This window comes from Onychostoma macrolepis, chromosome 18 (assembly GCF_012432095.1).
Source record: "Onychostoma macrolepis isolate SWU-2019 chromosome 18, ASM1243209v1, whole genome shotgun sequence".
NCBI lineage: Eukaryota > Metazoa > Chordata > Actinopteri > Cypriniformes > Cyprinidae > Onychostoma > Onychostoma macrolepis.
Genome location: NC_081172.1, coordinates 12,336,563 through 12,357,615, shown reverse-complemented (window position 1 = coordinate 12,357,615; position 21,053 = coordinate 12,336,563). Strand labels below are relative to the sequence as shown.

The window sequence follows — 21,053 nt, the reverse complement described above, 5'->3', positions numbered from 1 at the left end:
TGTCTGTAGAAGTTTGTTGTCCTGTTTTGCAGTAAAGATTATTTTTTATATGTCTGTGGTACAAACAATTAATGACTAGCCTGAGTAAACAATTATTTTTGGAAAACACATTTTGTGTCTGAAGGATATTGAGTCAGTATAAAGGCAAGTAGAGCTTTTCCTTTATGATTCATTCCTTTAGTGGCACCAAATAAGACCCAGATTATATTAGACATATTATTATTATTGTGCAATATTTGTACAGGTGGAGGTGAATCAAACAATGAACCATGAAAATAAATGAAAACAAGGAAATAAGACCAACAGAAAAGCCGCCCTGTCCAAAAGAAGAAGAAAAAAGGCTCAGTGCTGACACCCTCAGGACATTTCAAATACCTGGTCTCTCCCTAACCTAAAATGATTAACATAAAGCAAATGATAAACATAAAGCTCTTTTAATTTGTAAAGACCATAGCCGTTTTACGCATATTTGTGCTTTTTTCCTCAAGCTTTAACACCAAGTTTCATTGCTTGAAACTTCAAAAGAAAATGATAATGTATTCTGCCCCAACAATGTCCAAAGGATATTGTTTTAATACATGAATGTGCATTATAAAATTATATATATATATATATATATATATATATATATATAAACATTCCTAAATTAATAATTTATAATTATCACATTCTATACTGTTGCATTTAAAATGTTGTCTAATTATGTAATATATTTGAATAAATATTTACGCAATAGCCTATATAACCATTTAAAGTTTTTTTTTTTGTTATGTTCTTTGTCTGATATGGAATGGTCTTATTTTGTATTTGTGAACATGATATGCTGGTAAATTTTCAAGAATGTTAAAGTGTTCCAGTTTACTTTTGAGTAAAAACAAACAAACAACCAAAAAAAAAAAAAAACATGTTCTTGCACCATTTGAGGGCAGCAAATACACTTAAATGCCATGAGCACACATGACTGGATTGCGTTATGGTTTTATATGGGGCACATATTAGATTTCATACCCAAGCGTACGATTCAGATGTTTTTTTATTCAATCAATCTTAATTTGTTTTTGGCTAGTAATAGAAATCCTTTTTTCTTGAAGACTAAAAACGTTGATTTCTTATTCTTCTATACACCCACGCGCCATATTTAAGCCTCCAACAGAACAAAAATGTGTACTTGACTGACTTTTAATGATTTTTTTTTTATATAGGCAATGCAATTCAATATTAGTACTTCATAGTAGTTTAAAAATTCATATTAGTTTAAAAATATTAAACATGTGAACGTTGCAGTTATTCATGTTTATAAAATAGACCGTTGTCGTAGCCTATAATAAAACGACAGTCACTGGTAGAAGGTGACGAAAATACCTTAATATTTAATTAATTAAATAATTTAATCAAAAATAAATAAGTTTAATCAAAACAACAGAGCCGTTGAGAAACGTGTTGATTCGAAAGATTCGAAAAGAACAGGTTCATGAGAATCATTTGTTCGTGAATTGAACTAATCGCGATGCGTGGTTCACCAAAAAGAACCGACACATATATGAATCATTCTTGCGCGTTCGTCCGAGAACTGTTAATGGAACTGGAAGTAAATGTATCGGGTGAAGAAGTATCCCTTCTCCGTTGCCCACTCTATCCTTGACCTTCTCGTTTCCACGTCCTCGCGCGTCATAGTAGCCGGAATACAATCGAGGCGGAGCAGCGCGCTTGGCTTCATCCTCCCGCACACGCGCAGCATGGGCACCACGCAAGCGCACGTCTAAACTGTTAGCCATCCCACAGGCAAAGCAGTTATATAGTTAACTGTGAAAGAAACCGGGTGAGCACCCTCTGAGCGAACAAAATTATCACTGGCGCAGAGGTACGACCCATTCAAGTTAAGTCGCAGCATGTTCACGTTAAATGGATAGCATGTTATGTTATAAGTGACACTATCAGGTTATGTTTAAACTTTAGCGGCTAGCTGGTTACTCTGGCATGCGAGTAGGTGTGGCGAGCAAGCAGAGAGGTTCAGTGGGTGTCCGCGTGCGCTACATTGTACACCATGTTCTATTAAATGTGTTGGACTTAGTTGCACATATCTCACGTCACTTTCGGGACATTTGCCAGGAGAAATGTGCGTTGCAGTGTTATAGGAACTGTCCAGTTTTGAAGTGGTCAAGAGACAAACTTGAGCAACTTTAGAGTTGGGTGTCTTGCAGTGTTGCATGCATGGAAATAATTCACATATCAGTCAAGGGGTTTGTGAAATAATCTTACGTAACCGTTTTAGTTACATCTGTGTTTCTGTTTCAGACTGGCAGCTCACATACAAGCTGCTGAGTTGAAATAGTTTACCACTATATAAAACTTCTGTCATCATTTACTCATGCTGGGAAGTTTAGGCTGAATGACAACCTCAGTCACTTTCATTGTATGGAAATAAAAGTTGCAGTAAATGTAAATGGTGACTGAGGCTTGTCAGTCATTAACGTTCTGCCATCGTTTTTTGTCCTCCACAGGTGAAAGTCATTGTCATGGTTTATGTTCACATACTTATACCTTTTGTTTTTCTTAGTGGAGCACATGCCAGAAGTTCCCCAAATTGTATGACTAACTTATACCTTATAAAGTGTTTGTTTGTTCTAGGACTTGTGAACACTGTCATTTGGTCGTGCATGTCCCTGAGAGCCTGACATTTCTCTTCAATGGCTGCCTCTGGCTCCTCCACCACAGTGCCTGAAGAATTTCACTATGAGACCAAGTATGTCATCCTCAGCTACCTCAGCTTGCCTCAGCCTCCGCCGTCAAGATCAAGACCCTCAAAGACAGCGGAGGGTAAGAACTCACATCCACAATTCAGTACGTACAAACTGCCTGCCTGGCAAGAATCATAAGGAGTTTAATTTAATCTCAAACAATGACAAAACTTTCAGTGGTATGTTTGCCTCGCTTATGCAGGAAAACAGGAAGAAGTTGTATATTGCAATGCAAGCGTGGTGAGGCAAGAAAGCACATTTTCTGTGTACATGCATGGAAAAGAGTCATCTGTTTTATGCAATTCAAAATTCCTGTAGAAGTAATGACACTGATGAAAAAGTGTAGAAGTTTTGAAAAGTCGCATTCAAAATATTTAGCAGATAGACTCTTCTTTTATTATTAAGCTGTACAGGGCTTGGCATTAAGATGTGTTTTTACAAAAGTCACTTCCCAATTCTAATGTCATAATTATTATTTTGTCAATTTCAAGTGCATTGTCAGAAACAATTCTTGTCTATTTCTTGGGGACTTTCTTAGCATCCGTTTCATTGTCTGCCATATAAACATTACCCACACTATTGTATACATTCACCATGTTATCTAGATGGTCAACTTAGTGATGATTCTGGATGCTGTATTATACACCGTTAAAACATACAATATGCATCAAATGGTGAGAGATATACACAAGTAAACATGACTGTAATGGTAGGAAAAAAGCAATGTAGATGTTGTGGGGAAAAAACTAATTGAACTCAACGGTCACTACAGCAATAGTTCTTCTTAGACTTTCCATAGAGCTTCTTTGCAGAAACACCACCATTAGTTTCAGTCTGTAGTAGGGTTTGTCTACAGTTACTGAGGTCACATTCCTGCTCCAGGAATCTCCATTTTGCCCTTGAACATGGACTATAACTCAAAGTACTGTATACAGTGTGCCGTAACCGGTGTAATTTGATTGAAAAATGCCTGCAGGTATTGCAAGTAATGCATTAACGAATCCTTCCGAGTGCATGTTTTGTTTATACTTATGTCGCAGTCCATATACAGTTGGCAAATTTGGTTCTGTCGGTATCATTTATATGTTTTGTGTCTGATTCTGGCTTCAAACAGTCCATGGGCATTTTGTTTAGAGGAGAAGTTGTAAGGCGGATTCTCATGAATATTGACTTTAATGTTTTTTATTTAGTTCTTGTGGAGTTTAGAAGTGGATGCAAAGCGCACATAGAGTTTGTCATTGACAGTTAGTCTGGTTGACTTTATTACAGAGGATGGTATGGGCTTAAGCTGCCTGTTGGAGATTTTGGAGCCTTGGGCATATCAGCGGTTCAATGAGGAATGTCCTGTGTCCTGCTCTGGTTTTCATTCAGTCAGCTTTGAAAGTAGCTTCTGATCCCTCTTTCCACTCGACCCGCTCTGCACTCTGACAGACTGTCATATGCAATCAGCGTTGGCTTGTTCACATGCCACTGTTCAGAGCGAAGCTCAGCCTGAACAAAACTGACCAAAGACTGGCCCGGCCTGGGAAAAGTCAATGTGAGCTCCCGTCAACTTTTGTGGTAACACTTTACAATAAGGATCATTAGTTAACATTAGTTAACGACATTAGTAAACATGAACTAAGAATGAACAATACTTCTACAGCATTTATTAATCTTAATGTTAATTTCAGCATTTACTACTGCAAAGTTGTGTTTGTTAACATTAGTTAATGCACTGTGAACTAACATGAACAATGATTAACTAACGTTAACAAAGATGAATAAATAGTATAATAAATGCATTGTTCATTGTTTGTTCATGTAAGTTAATACATTAACTAATGTTAACAAATGACACCTTATTGTAAAGTTTTAACACTTTTGTAATGTTGTGAAAGGCTTTGTCTGCTTCAGTCATTTTATACACACTCTCTAAATCAGTTTCTTTCCCTCTCTAACACTTCTTTTTGTAGTCATTCACTGGGTCTGTGTGGTTGAGAGAGCTGAAAGCCTGGGCCAGCTCAAACACTAAATAATTCACCAGTGTATGAATGAATAGCCACGCAATGGTTTAAGGCACCACAGAAAAGCCAGTTGTATTACAGCCACTGTACAACAGAATTGTTTCTAATAACGTATTAAAATATAATATAGAAAAAAGTGAAAAAATGGAGGGAGGGGGTAATAAATCAGGCTTAATTTTCTTTTTGCTATTTACATTTACTATCTGGAGCACATGAATATATTGTGACATGATGTTCAAAAGTGCTGAGTTTGACTCCGTATTGTCTTTCTGTGTGTGTCAGGATGTGTGCTGAATATACTGGACATTATGTAAGTTCTGAATCTAATAGTAATGTAATAGTGCTAGTTTCTGTTAAATACAAAATGAAATGGAAGCTAATATTTCATCCAAAATTTACATTGTGTTGCTCCTACATCCTGATTTGCAAAAGTCAACCTCCGCTGATAATAAATAGATGTATTGGATTGTTGTAGTCCATTAATACTGTATTTGGAGAAAATGAGTGCATCTGTGTTACAGTCCAGTATCTTTGGCTCAGTTTCATCTTTAGTGTTCTTTCCATTTCGCCTTTTTTTAGCTTAATCAGTCATGTAGAAAATTATTTGGCTAAAGATTTTAATACCTGGAGATTTCTGGCTGGTTTTGGCTTAATATATTCGCATCAAGGTTCAAATAATCAAGTTTGCTTTAGAAAATTCAGGATTTAAGATTAGCAAAATATTTAAGGAGCTGAAGAAAATTTAATAATGCTTACACGTTTTGTTTACACTAATTGTATGATTTTTTTATTTAATCAAGGTTATTATTTCAAATGAAGCAATGTAGAAAATATTTTGCTCCAAAAGAGCCTAGAATTCCAGTTATTGTATCTTGCACCAAGTATTTTGCCTGTGTAGATTTACAAATTAATAGTCAGTAAACTCTCATTTTCATTAAACAATAAAATTAAATAAAGAACTAATTAGGGAAATGCATTTTGGTCACACTTGACCGGGTATATTAATACATCAAAATAAGAGAAATTATAATTATTCATATACACTTTTTTTTATGATTCTATGCAGGAGAGAGCCATTCTACACAGGAAGTGGAAAGAGAGCGCAATAGCAGCCTGAAGAAACAGATTGAGAATGAAATAAAGCAGCTGGAAGAGGAAATTGCGTCCTGTAAGATGTTTCTTGTTATTACACTGTATTTTCCTGATAAAATGAATCTGAAATCTGGATCATAGTTTAAAGTCATCTGCCTCTTTTTCTGCTCAGCTTTTTCCAGGACTGGTTTTGATCAGCTCACGTCCCCAGTGTTCAGTCCAGCCAATCCAGAAAGCTCCATAGAGGACAGCCTGGCAGTGCTAGGGGACTGCGTCTCACGGGACCTGGACACACACCTGTCCTCCGCCACTCACACGCTTCTGAGCAGGTCCTTTTAAATATCCAGGGAAAATTCCTGGACAATTTTAGTAGTTCTAAAAAAGATCTAGTAACGTACTTGGCAGAGGTCTATGCCAGAAAAATGCATTGTGTAAACAGCCTGCACATATAAGTTGGCTTCAAATGAGTTCATTCTTGACATTTACCTTAAATATTGACTAAAGCTTTCAACATATGTTATGCTGATGTTTTTCTGAAGAACAAGCAAATTCAAATTACTACAGAGGAATCTTAATAATGTGTGTGCCTCTCGTGCAGTGATTTGGACTTTGAGCACTTCAGAGCAGCGGTGGAGGAGGTGTCCTCTCATGCTCAAGGAGGATGGAGCAAGGTAATCCAAAAAAACTCAGCACACAGGTCCATTGGGAAGTTTCACTGAATCGTGAATGTCTCTGTCCTTCTTTTACCTATTTTGTCATTGTGTTGCTCTGTTTAGGTGTTGGTACCCTTAGTATTGTTACAAGCCCTGCAGAATGAGGGGCAGCCACTGGAAACTCTGCTACATTATGGTTTGCGTTACCTTGAGGAATCGCAAGCAGACTTCATCATTCAGCAGGGAGGATGGGTGAGTAACTTATATTTAATGGGTGATGTACTGTCTATACAGTTGAGGTCAAAAGTTTACATCCCCCTTTCAGAATCTGCAAAATGTTAATTATTAATCAAGATATTTCACATAAAAGATGTTTACATAAAGTCCTCAAGAGAAAATAATAGTTGAGTTTATAAAAATATATATTTTTTCCCGTTCAAAAGTTTACATCCTCTTGATTCTTAATACTGTGTTGTTACCTGAATGATCCACAGCTGTGTTTTTGTTTAGTGATAGTTGTTCATGAGTCCCTTGTTTGTCCTGAACAGTTAAACTGCCTGCTGTTCTTCAGAAAAATCCTCCAGGTCCTACAGATTCTTTGGTTATGCAGCATTTTTGTGTATTTCAACTCTTTCCAACAATGACTGTATGATTTTGAGATCCATCTTTTCACACTGAGAACAACTGAGGGACTCATATGCAACTATTACATAAGGTTCAAACGCTCACTGATGCTCCAGAAGGAAAAACCATGCATTTGAACAGAATGGAGATTTAGTACTGCCCTTCAGAGGCTGCAAAAGATAGTTATGTTTCCCAGAAGACAAAATAAGTTACATTTTTAACACAAGTTTTGCAAATTAATGATTTCTTTTAGCATTTAAATAAGTTTAATTTAATTTTATTCTTTTGTTAATAATATGAATATTAGTTGTATTGAAAATATATTAATTTGAAGATGTTTAGGTCATCTTGCAGACCCCTTGGGGGTTTGCTGAGGCTTCCTAGTAAGTCCTGTCCTCTTGGTTGAGAACCAGTGCCTTTAAGAGGTTAAGGTCAGGCAAATCTGAGAAAGAATGGCCTTTCACTGTGTTTTTCAAAACTGCTGTCAGGAGAGGGAGCCAGAGCTGTGCTCATGATTTTAACATATTACCTAATGCAGCTGCTGCTGGATAATGCTAGTATAATTTTACAATGTTTCGTTTAAATGTTTTGCTCAAAGTATTCAGAACCCTTTGGATAACAAGGATTGTGTTTCCATACAATCCTTAGTAGTGTTCTTTAAACGCATTATGTGGCTATGTGATGGCTGAGATAACTTTGTTTAGGGTTTCATCGACAATTTCACCTTCCTTTCACCTTTATGGACAGTGATAACTTTGTGGTGCTTCTGTCAAGCCATGGTGATCATGAGCATATTGGTTTATGGCACAATTCTTTGGTACTTCATATTAAAGGTCATAATAAAGAATTACTCTTTAACTTAATGTTTTGCATAATATGCACACTCATTCCCATTCATCTTATCAAAATGTAATTGTATGGAATTTGATAGTTCAAACTCAAGGTTCATTTCGGAAGGCTATCATACCCTCATGCAAATGTTTTATGAGAACAACTTTTCACCACTGTCTGATGTCGTAAAGCATGAGAAAGGTCTTGTTTGTTTATAACATCCTATTTGGGTCACACTGTATCTGAGATGAGGGCCGTCCGTATGAAAGACTCAGTTCATGTGCGAGCTGAAGAACTCAGTCAGAAGGATTAATTTAATTAGTGCACCGTTGACACTGACGCAGGGAGGAAGGGAGACCTTTGTTTTATACTGCCGCTCGGTACAGGACCACATTCCAGTGATGGAGCGAGAGCTTTGGCATAGATGAGTCGGGATAAGCATCTGTGAGAGTTTGAATGCAGCTGGGAGGAGTCTGACGAGGAGGAGGAGACCGTGTGCAAACAAACCAGACCTCCTGCTCAGCAGTTCCAGCCCCATTACTCTGACAGAAACCTTTATCCTGTCTATACTTTCTCTCCGCCACTCATTCACTTCATTTCCTTGTGGTCATTGCTGGAGTTCTGCGCACTTAAGAGACGAACACAGGCAGGTAGGACTGCTGCTTTCTTCTAGGTGTCAGGATCAGATGAGATTATTCTATTGTGGTCCATTTGCGCAAAACAACATAAATGTTATGGATTTAGGTCTTTTTGACCTCGTTCTTGCTCTCCATCACGTAATAGCTGTTATAAATGGATAATAAAATAGCAAACACAAGGACACTCTCACAAGGTTTAATTCTCCATTTAGTTCTGTCCATTAAATAGGCCAGTCTGTAAATATTTAATTTAATGTTAGAAATGACTGCAGATGGAGTGATTCTGTTTGCTCGGTTCTGCTTTTAGCTGAATATAATTGTTTTTTGTATCTTTGTGGAAGCACAATAATTGTTATAGAGAACAAAATAAAATAGGCCTCATTCGTGAAACATGACAATCAATTGTTTGCTAAAGCATTCATGCATAAATTGTTGAACCAATATAGTGTAACAATTCATGCATGAATGGTTTTAATGCACGATTATGCAGAAAATAATTTAATGAATAAGACCCAAAGCCAGTGACGTGAATGAGAAGGAATCTGTTTGTGTGTCTATTCTGCAAAACCCAGCAAGAAGCCATTTTGAAAACCAAAATACAGCAAGTCAGTGGCTTGTTCCCGCTGAATCATGCTGTCTGCTCTGATCATGACAAACTCCTATAGGTCAAGGGAAAGCATTCAGTTGGGGTAACACAAAGCCAGTGTGTGGGACGTGTGGGACATTTTGTCTTGTGAGTCGCCCCACCCCTTTATCCCCCCCCTGTCCCTCTGTCTGTTCTGTACGTAACACAGAGTTGACCTTCAGGGTGTCTGTGTCACATGGCACAGCAAAGATCCTTGAGTTGGCTTGATGTGATGTAATTTGACTCCTGTTGTACTGGTACAGACAAACTGCTACCAAAGCAGTGTGCCCCTGTCTGTAAATCAGTTGGTGCTGAGAGCGGAGCCACATCAGGTCGCATCACCCCGGCACATCGCACAGCCTGGCCTCTTACGTAACTACATTTTACAGGCGATGTTCTGCTCTCATCACACAAACAGAGGCCATACGCCACCCCCACACACTCCAGAGATGAAGAACAGAAATAAATCTGATAAATCCTCCTATGAATCAGCTGGAGCAAGGCTGTCCCAGTTTGACTGCCTCCAAACTACTCGCAGTGCTAGTTGAGATGGTGACCTGTATGCCTGACATCCTATGGGAGATCCAGAAGAATCTTTCCCCTAAGCATCCTAAGTTGATTTGAATGTAGTTTTAACAAAATTAAGTATTTGCTTATGTACATTTAGGATATGTTTAGATGTTTTAAAAGGAGGGAATGTTAACTCATTATCGGTCAAGCTGATGCTTTATTAATGAATGAGCAGGTTTCAGCAGACGCAGTTCAGCATTTACAGGCGAATGGGACAGTATGTAGAAATCCACATGTATGGTGCACCCGCAAAAGACAAGATATGTTTATCTTTGGTGTGGATGCCTTAACAGTAGAAACTGCCTTATAAGTGTTAAATGTAGTATATACCGTCTAAAAGGTGGCTTGTGTCTACACTGATTCCGATGCAGAATGTATCCGCATTCACATTTATGCACATTACCATTCAAAAGTTTGGGATCAGTAAGATTAAAAAAAATGTTTTTATACTTTTTATTTAGTAATTAGCAAGTGACAGTAAAGACATTTGTGATGTTACAAAAGGTCTATGTTTTAAATAAATGCTGTTCATTAAATATATTAAAAGACAAGTTTAAATTGTAAAAAAAAATTCACAATATTACTGTTGTACTTTTTTTGATAACAAGGCAGCCTCTGTGAGCATAAGAGACTTTTTTCAATAACATTAAAAAATCTCATTGACCCCCACTTTATTGAACTGTACTAGCGTATGTTTAGTATACACATTAGTTCTCATACTTGTTAGTAGCACAGTATTACCAAATGTTTACCACTCGGCAGGTTGTGTGCTCTGGACCCCACCCTATCTTCAATATTGATTTCTTGTTTGAGTGCGAAAGCATTTGAGTTTGGCAGGCATGTGTGAGTTTTTGTCTTCAGGTGAGGGTGGAGTGGTGTATAGGCACCCAATGCTCACCTAAGAGAATACGCCTTACAGCATAACTTCATTTTTAGACAGTCTCTGGATAGGAAAGCAAGCCTAATCTTGCAGGAAACGTCTATCTTACTCCACCGTTTCAAAAAGGTATTGTCAATTTGGACTATGTACATAGGGTTTGTATTATTTTAAGTTTACTTCATAACCATACTAATTAATGCTCGAGTCTTTAGAGCCCAAAAGGAGAATGTAACGTGTAAAAGTATGCAAGGAGAAAGCTTGGATTTCACAGTTATGTTTTTTTTTTTCTTGGGTTTATAATCAGCTTAAAAATAAGTCACAGTTATGCGAGCAAATGCAATTAAATGTCAGCTCAAACCATCTATTTTTCTGCGATGGCATCACATGCATATAAATAGTTGTCTTTACTTGCCACAAATTATTTTGTGTATTACTTTAATTAGAATTATTGTGTGTGCATCTGTAAAACAAGTATAATATACGCAGCACATTATTTATTATACACTACCGTTCAAAGGTTTGGGGCTGGTACAAATGTTTTTTTGTTTTTGGAAAATTAATGCTTTTATTCATGTTAAGTAAATAAGTAACGAGTATAAACTCAACCCCAAACTTTTGTCTTTACTTGACATAACCATATATGAAGACAGAAATGTAATTTTCTTAAATCTGCATGGTAAACAACAACAACAGGTTATTTCTTTGATTTGGTTTTCAGGTTTCTTTGGAAACTCTTTAAAGTCATATAACTATTTAGTTATTTTTTTTAAGGTTACATGTGTTGGTTATCTGTAAGTAATGTATAAGGCACTGTCACATTCTATTGGTTGTGTGCTTATGGACCTTTCTCGGTTGGCTATTAGATGTTAATCCAGATGCTGTGGTCTAATGTGTTTTTGAAAGCATTCGTGTGAGACAGGATTACATGTGAAACTAGATGCACGTGCACAGTGGTGGATTACTGAAAGCTAAAAGACCAGAAAAGGCACAGGGAGCAGAACGGTGTCCTTTAAGCAAGGGACAATATATTAAGTTTGCTTAATGCAAATGAGCACAAACTGACATGTTTACAGACAATGAGTTCAAATTCAAATGGGCTCGTTTTGCATGCTTGACCTAGTTGTGGTAGACATTCAGAGCCCAGTGGCATATACAGACACCACAGCTGTATGGTGATGTCATTGTGTGGGTGACAGAGAAAGATAAAGTCATGGCTAGATATGAGGGACGGTACAGTGAAGACTGCCCTCAGGTCTGCCTTTGGTTCTTATTTTCTAAAATTACTTGAAGCTTCTTCAAAAACACACAATCAACACTCTTTTCAGCTTGACTTGCTGTACGGCTGTCTGTAGTCTTTTTAAACCGTTTTTACGCAAGAACCAAGTGAACTGAAGGAAAACCTTTCACTGAAGAAAATCAGTGAAATACAGTAAAATGCAGCTAGAATAAGCTAACATCATATTCAGTTAATAGCTGTCCATAATTGATACTTTGCATTTTAAAGTTAATCTTGTGTAGTTAACTATGAAGTTTATTATTATAGCTGTATTACTCTCACACTCCACTGGGTGGCAGAAGAAATTCAGTGACAAATGATCCTGTCATGGTAAATTCCACGTAATGTACTACAGAAGACTTACAGCAATAAATATATTATATATAGACACACACACACACACACACACACACACAGACATGTCTGGTTTGCTATCCTTGTGGGGACTCTCCATAGGTATAATGCTTTTTCTACTGTACAGACCGTATATTCTGTTGCCCTACACCTAAACCTTCCCCGTTCAGGAAACTTTCTGCATTTTTAGATTTTCAAAAAACTTCATTCTGTGACATTTATTAGCTTGTTTACCTGTGGGGACCTCAACATAGTCCCTATGAGTCTGTGTATTCAGGTTTAAGTCCCCACCTGAATAGAAAAACAGGTGTACACACACACTCACTTTATTTTACATGCATTTTATTTGAACAAGTTACACTACCTTTTAAAAGTTCGGGGTTAGTATGATCATTATTTTTATTTTTATTTTTTGATTAAAGCTTACACTCAAAATTGCATTTATTTGATTAAATACAAAACAAATTGTAGTATTGTAAAATATTGTAACAATCTAAAATAAATATCTTTTGTGTACTTCATGCTTCTTTTAGGCACATTTATTTGTGAAGGTTATCAGTTATGTGGATCTCCATGAGAATGGTTTGCAGACACAATCAGGAAGACCATTTTTTGTTAAAAAAAAACAAAAAAACAAAACAAACATGTTTTTTGTTGTGGTGGGAAAGAGATTAGACATTTGGAGTTACCACAGAAGGAAATGTGTATATTTGGCTTACCACAGTTTTAAAATGAAACGTAACATTTGTTCTCATGACTCAAAACTTGCCAAAACCGTTATGTTCTACGTCAGAGGTCTTCAACTCAGCTCCTGGGAACCCACTATCCTGCAGAGTTTAATCAAACCCACCGGAAGCACATAATGGAGCTCTTCTGGATTGTTTGAAAATACACTAGTAGGTGTGCTGAAACAGGTTGGAAATAAACTTTGCAGGACAGTGAGTCCTTCATTGAAACATTTCTCATTTATAGAAGAATAGAGTAGAATCTTTGTATTTGGAATAAAAAACAATTAATGGACCAACTTGATTGATTTTCCACTCCTTAAATTACAGGGCACTGTGTTTAGCCTGGATGAAGCTGAGGACCCTGGCGTGATCATAGCCGAGGACAGTAACGACATCTACATCCTGTCAGGTGAACAGGTCTCGGATCAGCTGAGCCCTCCTGCTTCACTACTGACTCTTGGAGATAGCAGTGGGCCAGCTTCCTGGCAGACAGAGAGTCTTCCTGTGTCTCTGACAGGACACGAGTCTTGGGCGCAGGTTGGCATGATGGACCCCGAAGACGCCAAGAGTCTGGACAGCGTCGAGGGAGTGGCGTTAGTCGAGGAGCAAAGTGAGAACAACTCCTCGAACTCTGACATTGTCCACGTGGAGCGTGAAGATGCTGAACTTCTAGAAGAAGGTGGGGAGACGGTGGAGGAAGGGGAGCTGCAGAGTAGCGTACTTAGCGTGCTGGGCAGTGAAAGCGAACTCGCTGCTGTTCGAGAAGAAGCACCAACCGCAGAGCCAGTGCAATCCGCAACTGAGCCGACTGTGGAAGAAATCCCTCCACCTCCAGCCTCAGAGCAAGAGCACCCATCCGCCCCTGCTGCTGCCTCGTTCCCTGTGCCTGAGCCTGAACTTCAGTCTCAGCCTGTTCCAGCTCCTGTGGAGCCACAATCATCTCCCCCACCTGATCTAGAACCTGAAGTGGTCCAAGCAACCCTGGAGCAGGAGATACTTCCAGAGGTGGATCTGAAGGCCTCCTCCCTGGCCCACGACCTCCCTGTCCTGACCCCTCCTGAGGTGCAGACAAAGTCAGTGCCACATCCCGAGGCCTCTGACCTCCCTGTGCTGCTATATGGTGGTGCTGCCCTGGTGGCCATCGCTGCAGTATTGGCTTTTGGAGCGCTGGCCTACAGGAAGAAGTAGAATGTCTGTGACTGTCCATGACCTCACTGTATCTCTTGCCCTAACGGAAGCCCTGTGGGTCACAGTGCAGTCACAAGCTGCACTTCATGGGAAAAGTACTCCTCTTATGTGTCATACCATTTTATTTTCTGTTCTCGTTGCTTTTATTTGTTGGCTTAGTCCAGCTTTATGACTGGAGAGGAACTTACAGGTGAAGTCAGGTTTCTTTTGTGCTGTATTAGTAAACATAGTAGTGATTGGTTTAGTTGGCTGTGACCTAGGTTCCTGGTTCCAAAAGGAACATCAAGGCTTCTGATTCAGAAGAAGTTAATTTGTGTTAGTGAAGCATGTTTATTCTCATATATAAATATTTGATTTAATGAAGTTAGGTTTGATTTTTAAACACAAGCTTGAGTGCATGATTATGTTTTTATCTTATCAAACACTAAATATTAAAGTGCAAATCTTTATGGGCTGTGCTCTTCAGATGGATTTTGTGACTCATATTCTCCCAAAATATATCAGTACTTGTACAAGTTTACTCGCAACAACCAAAAGCAAAGTATCCATGCATTCTTGATTCATTTAGACATTCATGTTAGCCATCTTTAGTGTGTATTTTTAATAAATTAGGCTTGCATAAATGCTTTTGTTTGAATTCCCCCTTTTAAAAGTTAAACATAGAAGCCTAGGTCACAGCCTCAAATGGGAAACCCCTACACTTTGACCGATACATTTTAAGGGATTGTCATTTCTTCATGTACAGCAATTCACTATAATGTGAGCATTTTGTTCTGTTAGGTACTAAACATGTTTGTAGAACCTCGTGAAAATACTACACCAGCACAGTCAATATTGCCATGGCAACAGGGCACAGTTGACTGAATTTATCTCAATGTCAGGAAGCGGAAGATAATGCTAGATGAAAAGTCATATTTAGTTTTCTAATATGATGTTTCTAAGTGTGAATTTTGTAATTAAATGTCCCTAATTCTGGGTCAGAAGCAATTTCAATAAAATCTTGTGACATATTAAAATGAGAATATGATGAAACATTAAAGTTGTGGTTTAATCTTAAACCACCATGATTTAGAAACATCCAAATGAGTTTTGTAATTCTAGAGTAAAAAGTGATTTGCTGTGTTAGGTAACATTAACTGTCTGTTGCTCAAATCAAGTGCTGACTTCAGGTTTGGGGGACCAGAACGTCTCTTAAATGTCTTCTGAGCCACACAGATCAGTCATCGGTCCTTTGCAGTGTTTCTTTGTCTCCTCAAACTTAGTATTTTCTGTCTTCTGTGTCTGATTTACACCTTGCCTGTACCTTGTGCTGTTGTTTGTCCCTGAAAGCAAAAAAGGCCTGGCCTGCACAGCACAGCCTTGTCACCCTCCTTTCCCTGTTGTGTGCCTATCCAAAAGAGACCCTGGTCAAAACAACAGAAAATGTAAGCAGAAGTCACACATACAGGCAGGATCCACCTGTTTTGTCAGTGGTTGGCAACCTCACGTCAGAGAAAAAGTGCTATTTTTTTTTTTTTTTTTTTTTTGCAAGTGAGGTTTTTTTTTTGTATCACAGATGGATAAAAGCTGTGAAATAAAACTGTATCCCATCAAGGGTTAACCTTGTAGTTTGTGTCCTGATTTAAGCATGAATTTTATCATGATGAAACATTGCTTAAATAAAAAAAAAGACATGCAAACTTTGACAGAAACTGTTTGCTTCCTCTATTTTGTACTGATATGAGTCAGATTTGTTGTATTTCAAAAGAGACGGTTGATCGTGTGATATGCTTTACAGACTGAATGAGAAGAGATTATAAGATTGAAAGAGATCAAAAAGTTATCAGAGTGCATATATTTTTCACAAATTTGGTTTAGTTTCCCGTATAATCAGGATATTTTTTTCCATGGCAGTTAAAGAAACAATCAAATGCCTAACAAGACCATAAAACATGGCCAAAGTGCCAAAAAAAAAAAGAAAGAAGGTTAATCACAGACAGTATTACAAGGAATATACAGAAAAAAGGAAACTTTTTCAGAAAGAAATATTTTACATAAGGTTTTGCTAGCATTGCAGTCTTGACTATCACTTTTAGCAAAGATTTCAAATGTATCATTTATCTATACACACATATTCACATTCCATGAATGAATAACTGGAACACAGAGCTCATGAGTGGGATCTGTGTGGTAAGAAATACTGCACCACTGTGCCGTAAAGACCAAAGAAGAATTGAGGCACATGTTCACAAACAGTCTTCATAAGCACAAAAGTGAAGGCCATCTCCACAAGTTCCTTCTTAAACTCTTTGGCACCTGCCACTTGGCGAAGTAAGGCCTGCACTCCATCAGAAAGATGTCCGCCCCAAAACTGTGAATGTTTAAGAAATATTGTAAATGGTGTTTCCAGTTTTAAGGAGCAACCGTTAGTGTATATTTATAATTAGTTTGCATTTTTTCTCACCAGCTCTTGAGATCTGCATAGTTTCTTGGACAAACTGTCAGCAGCCTGGGACAGGACTCTCTGCTCAAGCAGGTCTGCAATTCTGATCAACTCTGCAGCCATTTCCCTCGCTGCCTGAGCCTCTTCAGCATTGACTAAGATGGAGAGATACATTAGCAAATATATAGTTTTTATATAACTAATAATAAAGCATGCAAAATTTATCAGTGTCAGCCAATTTTGTATATTTAAGGTGACAGTCCCTCCAAAAATTACATTCTGTCATTTACTCACCCTCATGTCGTCCCAAACAAAAATAAATGATAATAATAATAATAATATGTTCTATTTAAATTAGATAAAATATCAGGTATTTATAATCAGTTATCAGCCATAATGTGAAAATAATTATTGGCTTATCCTTTAAGTAAAATAAGAGGAAATAATATACCTGGTAGTTGAGGCTGAACTTGATTCTGAAATTCATGTAGAAGTTCTCTGTAGCTGACTGAGAAACTGTGTCCATCCGCTTGTAATTCCTCATCACTCTCAATATAATTGTGATTTGTAGGCAGCGTTAGCTTTTCATCAAGATAATCAAGCTCTCTTTGAAGCTGGCTATTTTGGCAGCCTTTTTGCTTAAGGAAGGAAAGGAGCACCAGGGAAGTGTCTGGAAAACTGTCAAAGTTTCTGTTGCAGTCCATTGCACAAACCTGTACAATGCCTCATACAGGTGTACTGCAATTCAAGAAAAACACAAAAACAATTAGTTTCAATATCATGATAATATTAAAAGAAATGAGTTTTGCAATTTGCATGCCCTTGGTCACATAATGATTTACAAGACTGTACATGGCCTGGTCAACATATTTAAATATATTAACTACTTTACCATAGATACAAATTTATACTATACAGTATGTCTGTGTCTAGTTAACCATATTTAGGGGATGAATGTGAACCCAGAAGTGAGCTACACCTGACAAAACCTACTTTTAGGGACATTCTTGATTGTATAAACTATTAAAAAAATAAAGGATTTTAAATTTGTAAACATGCATAAAGTTTTCTGGCAAACTCTTGTAACCCACTGGCATAAAGTTGGCTTGACATTGGACGTTCCATAGCATATTTAGGGGCCGTCTCTGAAGTTACATGCGATATTGGTATACATTTTTCTAACTTCAATAGCATATGAGCAGAATGACTTACAGTCATAACACAAACTATAATCTGTTCATCTAGATGTCAACTATAATGCACACCTTTTACATTTTTGATATTTATTAAAATAAACACAAAATTATATGTAAAAAAAATTATAATTTTTCAGTACCGAATGGGCTCAGTTTGTGTTATGACTGTAAGTCATTCTGCTCATATGCTATTGAAGTCAGAAAAATCTATACCAATATCGCATGTAACTTCAGAGACGGTCCCTAAATAAGTTTGGTAAAGTTGGCAAGATGTTCACAGATTCTACTTTTTCGGATCAATAACTCGTGAGCAAATCGTTTTTACGAAACAAATGACGCCTCTTTTCATTCGTAATGGTGTAGTAAACAAGCTACAAGCATGTTTTCCTCAAAACAAGCTTTCCTCCGCTCTGTACAAAATACATTGATCTCAATGCGCTGGAGTCTGAGAGAGTCTGCAAAGGGCGAAACGCGAAAATTGTTACTAATAAAAATACTCAATAACTCACAGTAACACATTGTAGTGTCACCAAATTCAGTTCACACATCACGGCTCTCCTGCTGGTTATACTACAACACTTATTTTGAAAATTATTGCTTTTACACATCTTTTATGATTTTTTTTATTATGAAAAATTGTTAATAACTTCACTGTTATTGGACATAATAGTTAATAACTTTACTGTAACACACTGTACTTTCACCAAATTCACTTCACACATCACTGATCTTATGCTGGTTATACTACAACACTTATTTTGAAAATAATTGCTTTGGCATAATTTTTATGATGATTTATTATGAAAAAGTTAATAACTTTGCTGTAACACACTGTACTTTCACCTAATTCACTTCATACATCACTGCTCTCCTGCTAGTTATACCAAAAGACTTATTTTGAAAATAATTGCTTTGACATATTTTTTATGATAATTTATTATGAAAAATAGTCAATAACTTCACTGTTATTGGACATAATAGTTAATAACTTTACTGTAACACACTGTACTTTCACCAAATTCACTTCACACATCACTGCTCTCATGCTGGTTATACTACAACACTCATTTTGAAAATAATTGCTTTTGGATCATTTTTATGTTTTTTGTATATTCAATAACATGACTGTTATTGGACATAATAGTTAATAACTTTACTGTAACACACTGTACTTTCACCAAATTCACTTAACACATCACTGATCTTATGCTGGTTATACTACAACACTCATTTTGAAAATAATTGCTTTTGGATCATTTTTATACTCAATAATATGACTGTTATTGGATATAATAGTTAATAACTTTACTGTAACACACTGTACTTTCACCAACTTCAGTTCACACATCACTGCTCTCCTGCTGGTTATACTACAACACTAATTTTGAAAATAATTGAGAGCAGTGATGTGTGAAGTGCATTTGGTGAAAGCACAGTGCCTTACAGTGAAGTTATTAACTATTTTTCATAATAAAACAAATCATAAAAAAATGTGTAAAAGCAATAATTTTCAAAATAAGTGTTGTAGTATAACCAGCAGGAAAGCAGTGATGTGTGAACTAAATTAGATGACACTGCAGTGTATTACTGTGAAGTTATTGAGTATTTTATTAGTAACATTTTTCGCGTTTCGCACTTTGCAGACTGTCCCTTATGACTTATCTCTCAGACGCCAACGCATTGTGATCGATGTATTTCGAGAGCGGAGGAAAGCTTGTTTTGAGGAAAACACACTTGTAGCTTGTTTTCTACATCACTACGAATGAAAAGAGGCGTCATTTGTTTCATAAAAACGTTTTGCTCACGAGTTATTGATCCGGAAAAGTAGAATCTGTGAACATCTTGCCAACTTTACCAAACTCCCTAAATATGCGAATATCGAACGTCCAACGTCAAGCCAAGTTCATGACTTGGGAAAAGTTGGTTTTATATTCGCACATTCACACATTTCCGCGTTCAATAACTTTCTAATTATATGTGAAAGTGCAAATTCTAATCAGCGACATCATTGTCAACCTACTAACGTACACTTTTTTCACAAGTATTGTTTTAATGTCATATTTACTTGCGAATGTCCAATGTAGTGCGGTTAACAAAGTAACTGAATGCAATAGTCCGAATGTGCCAATATAAAATCAACTTTACCCAAGTAACTTCATGCCAGTTTTTAACCCATGACTTTAGCGTTGCTAACGCTATGCTCCACTGTCTAAGCTACTGGAATACCATAAGCTATAGGTAATACATACATAAACATATTACAGCTGTATAAAAAAAAAAATATATATATATATCTTTCGATCTATAGATTGCTATAATCGTAAATAAATTTAGTCCGTGGTTGTACGACTGTAGGAGTTCGTAAAATGAAATACCCCAGCTCTCAAAAACCAGCTAACTAGCAGCGGCTGATAATATTAACTGTTTCTTAGCCAACATTTCTAGCTAACATTATTCGGTGATTATTTGTGATTGGGGTAATGTATACACGTTTTAATGCCGTTCTGAAGACAGATTTAACCGTGTACAGTGAGTTTGGTTCCCCGGTTTTTGCAGAATAGAGATCGGTTTAAAAAATAAAATAAAATCTCAGATCAAAACAAAGTAAGATAAAACTGCAGTCCAAGTTCATCTCTATAGATATGAATCTATAATCTGGATAAATCTAACAATAAACATGTGAATGAATGTTTATGTTTAAAGAAATTGCATTAACTGTCGTAACACTGTCCACAGAATCTATGATAAACACTAGCTAGGCTACGATCTAGGACCAAAAGTACCGGTGTGTACTAATTTAATACTACACTGAATATTATTTATTCTCCTTCGAGGTACGTTTAAACCCTGTCCATATATGTGTCAACTGTACTTACTTTCCAGTGAAAAAAACAAACATTCGTTACTTACGTAGACTTCAAGTCAAAACATCACATAATAGCGAAGCACTGCCGCCTGATAAACAAACATAAATTTGCGACGAGCCCCCCCCATAGACTGCGTCACCCATGATGACGCTTCACAGAAGGGCGTGGTCAAAATCCGACGCACGGACAAGAATTTCCTCTAGTAACAGATAGCCTTTAATAAAAAAAGTGTTGTAGGATGTTGTTCTCTTTATTTAAAATATATAGCATTAAAAAAATGCGTGATCTTTCTAAATGTAGCAACTGCCGAGAATGACTCAGCAAGGCAAAGATAAACAGACACAATTCGTGATGAGAACACGCGA

General features: G+C 37.0%; 2 protein-coding genes across 7 annotated transcripts; one reads left to right on the top strand and one right to left on the bottom strand.

Moving 5' to 3' along the window:
* Window positions 1–1,501: 1,501 nt before the first annotated feature.
* On the top strand, window positions 1,502–16,172 carry bcl2l13 (BCL2 like 13). 6 transcript variants are annotated; one of them, XM_058751324.1, is made up of 7 exons: window positions 1,502–1,819; window positions 2,629–2,817; window positions 5,811–5,912; window positions 6,009–6,165; window positions 6,435–6,507; window positions 6,613–6,741; window positions 13,343–16,172. In XM_058751324.1, the coding sequence occupies exons 2-7, from the start codon at window positions 2,688–2,690 to the stop codon at window positions 14,201–14,203; spliced, it is 1,452 nt and encodes a 483-aa protein (XP_058607307.1). In that variant the 5' UTR covers window positions 1,502–1,819; window positions 2,629–2,687; the 3' UTR covers window positions 14,204–16,172. The 6 variants fall into 6 exon arrangements, with proteins under 6 accessions (XP_058607307.1, XP_058607306.1, XP_058607305.1 ...); XM_058751323.1 differs by having other exon boundaries at window positions 1,502–1,876; XM_058751322.1 differs by having other exon boundaries at window positions 1,503–1,861.
* Window positions 15,924–20,885, bottom strand: bida (BH3 interacting domain death agonist). Its single transcript, XM_058751328.1, has 4 exons — window positions 20,732–20,885; window positions 17,077–17,363; window positions 16,647–16,780; window positions 15,924–16,553 (listed from the first exon to the last, which is right to left on the bottom strand). The coding sequence occupies exons 2-4, from the start codon at window positions 17,327–17,329 to the stop codon at window positions 16,353–16,355; spliced, it is 588 nt and encodes a 195-aa protein (XP_058607311.1). The 5' UTR covers window positions 17,330–17,363; window positions 20,732–20,885; the 3' UTR covers window positions 15,924–16,352.
* Window positions 20,886–21,053: the final 168 nt, after the last annotated feature.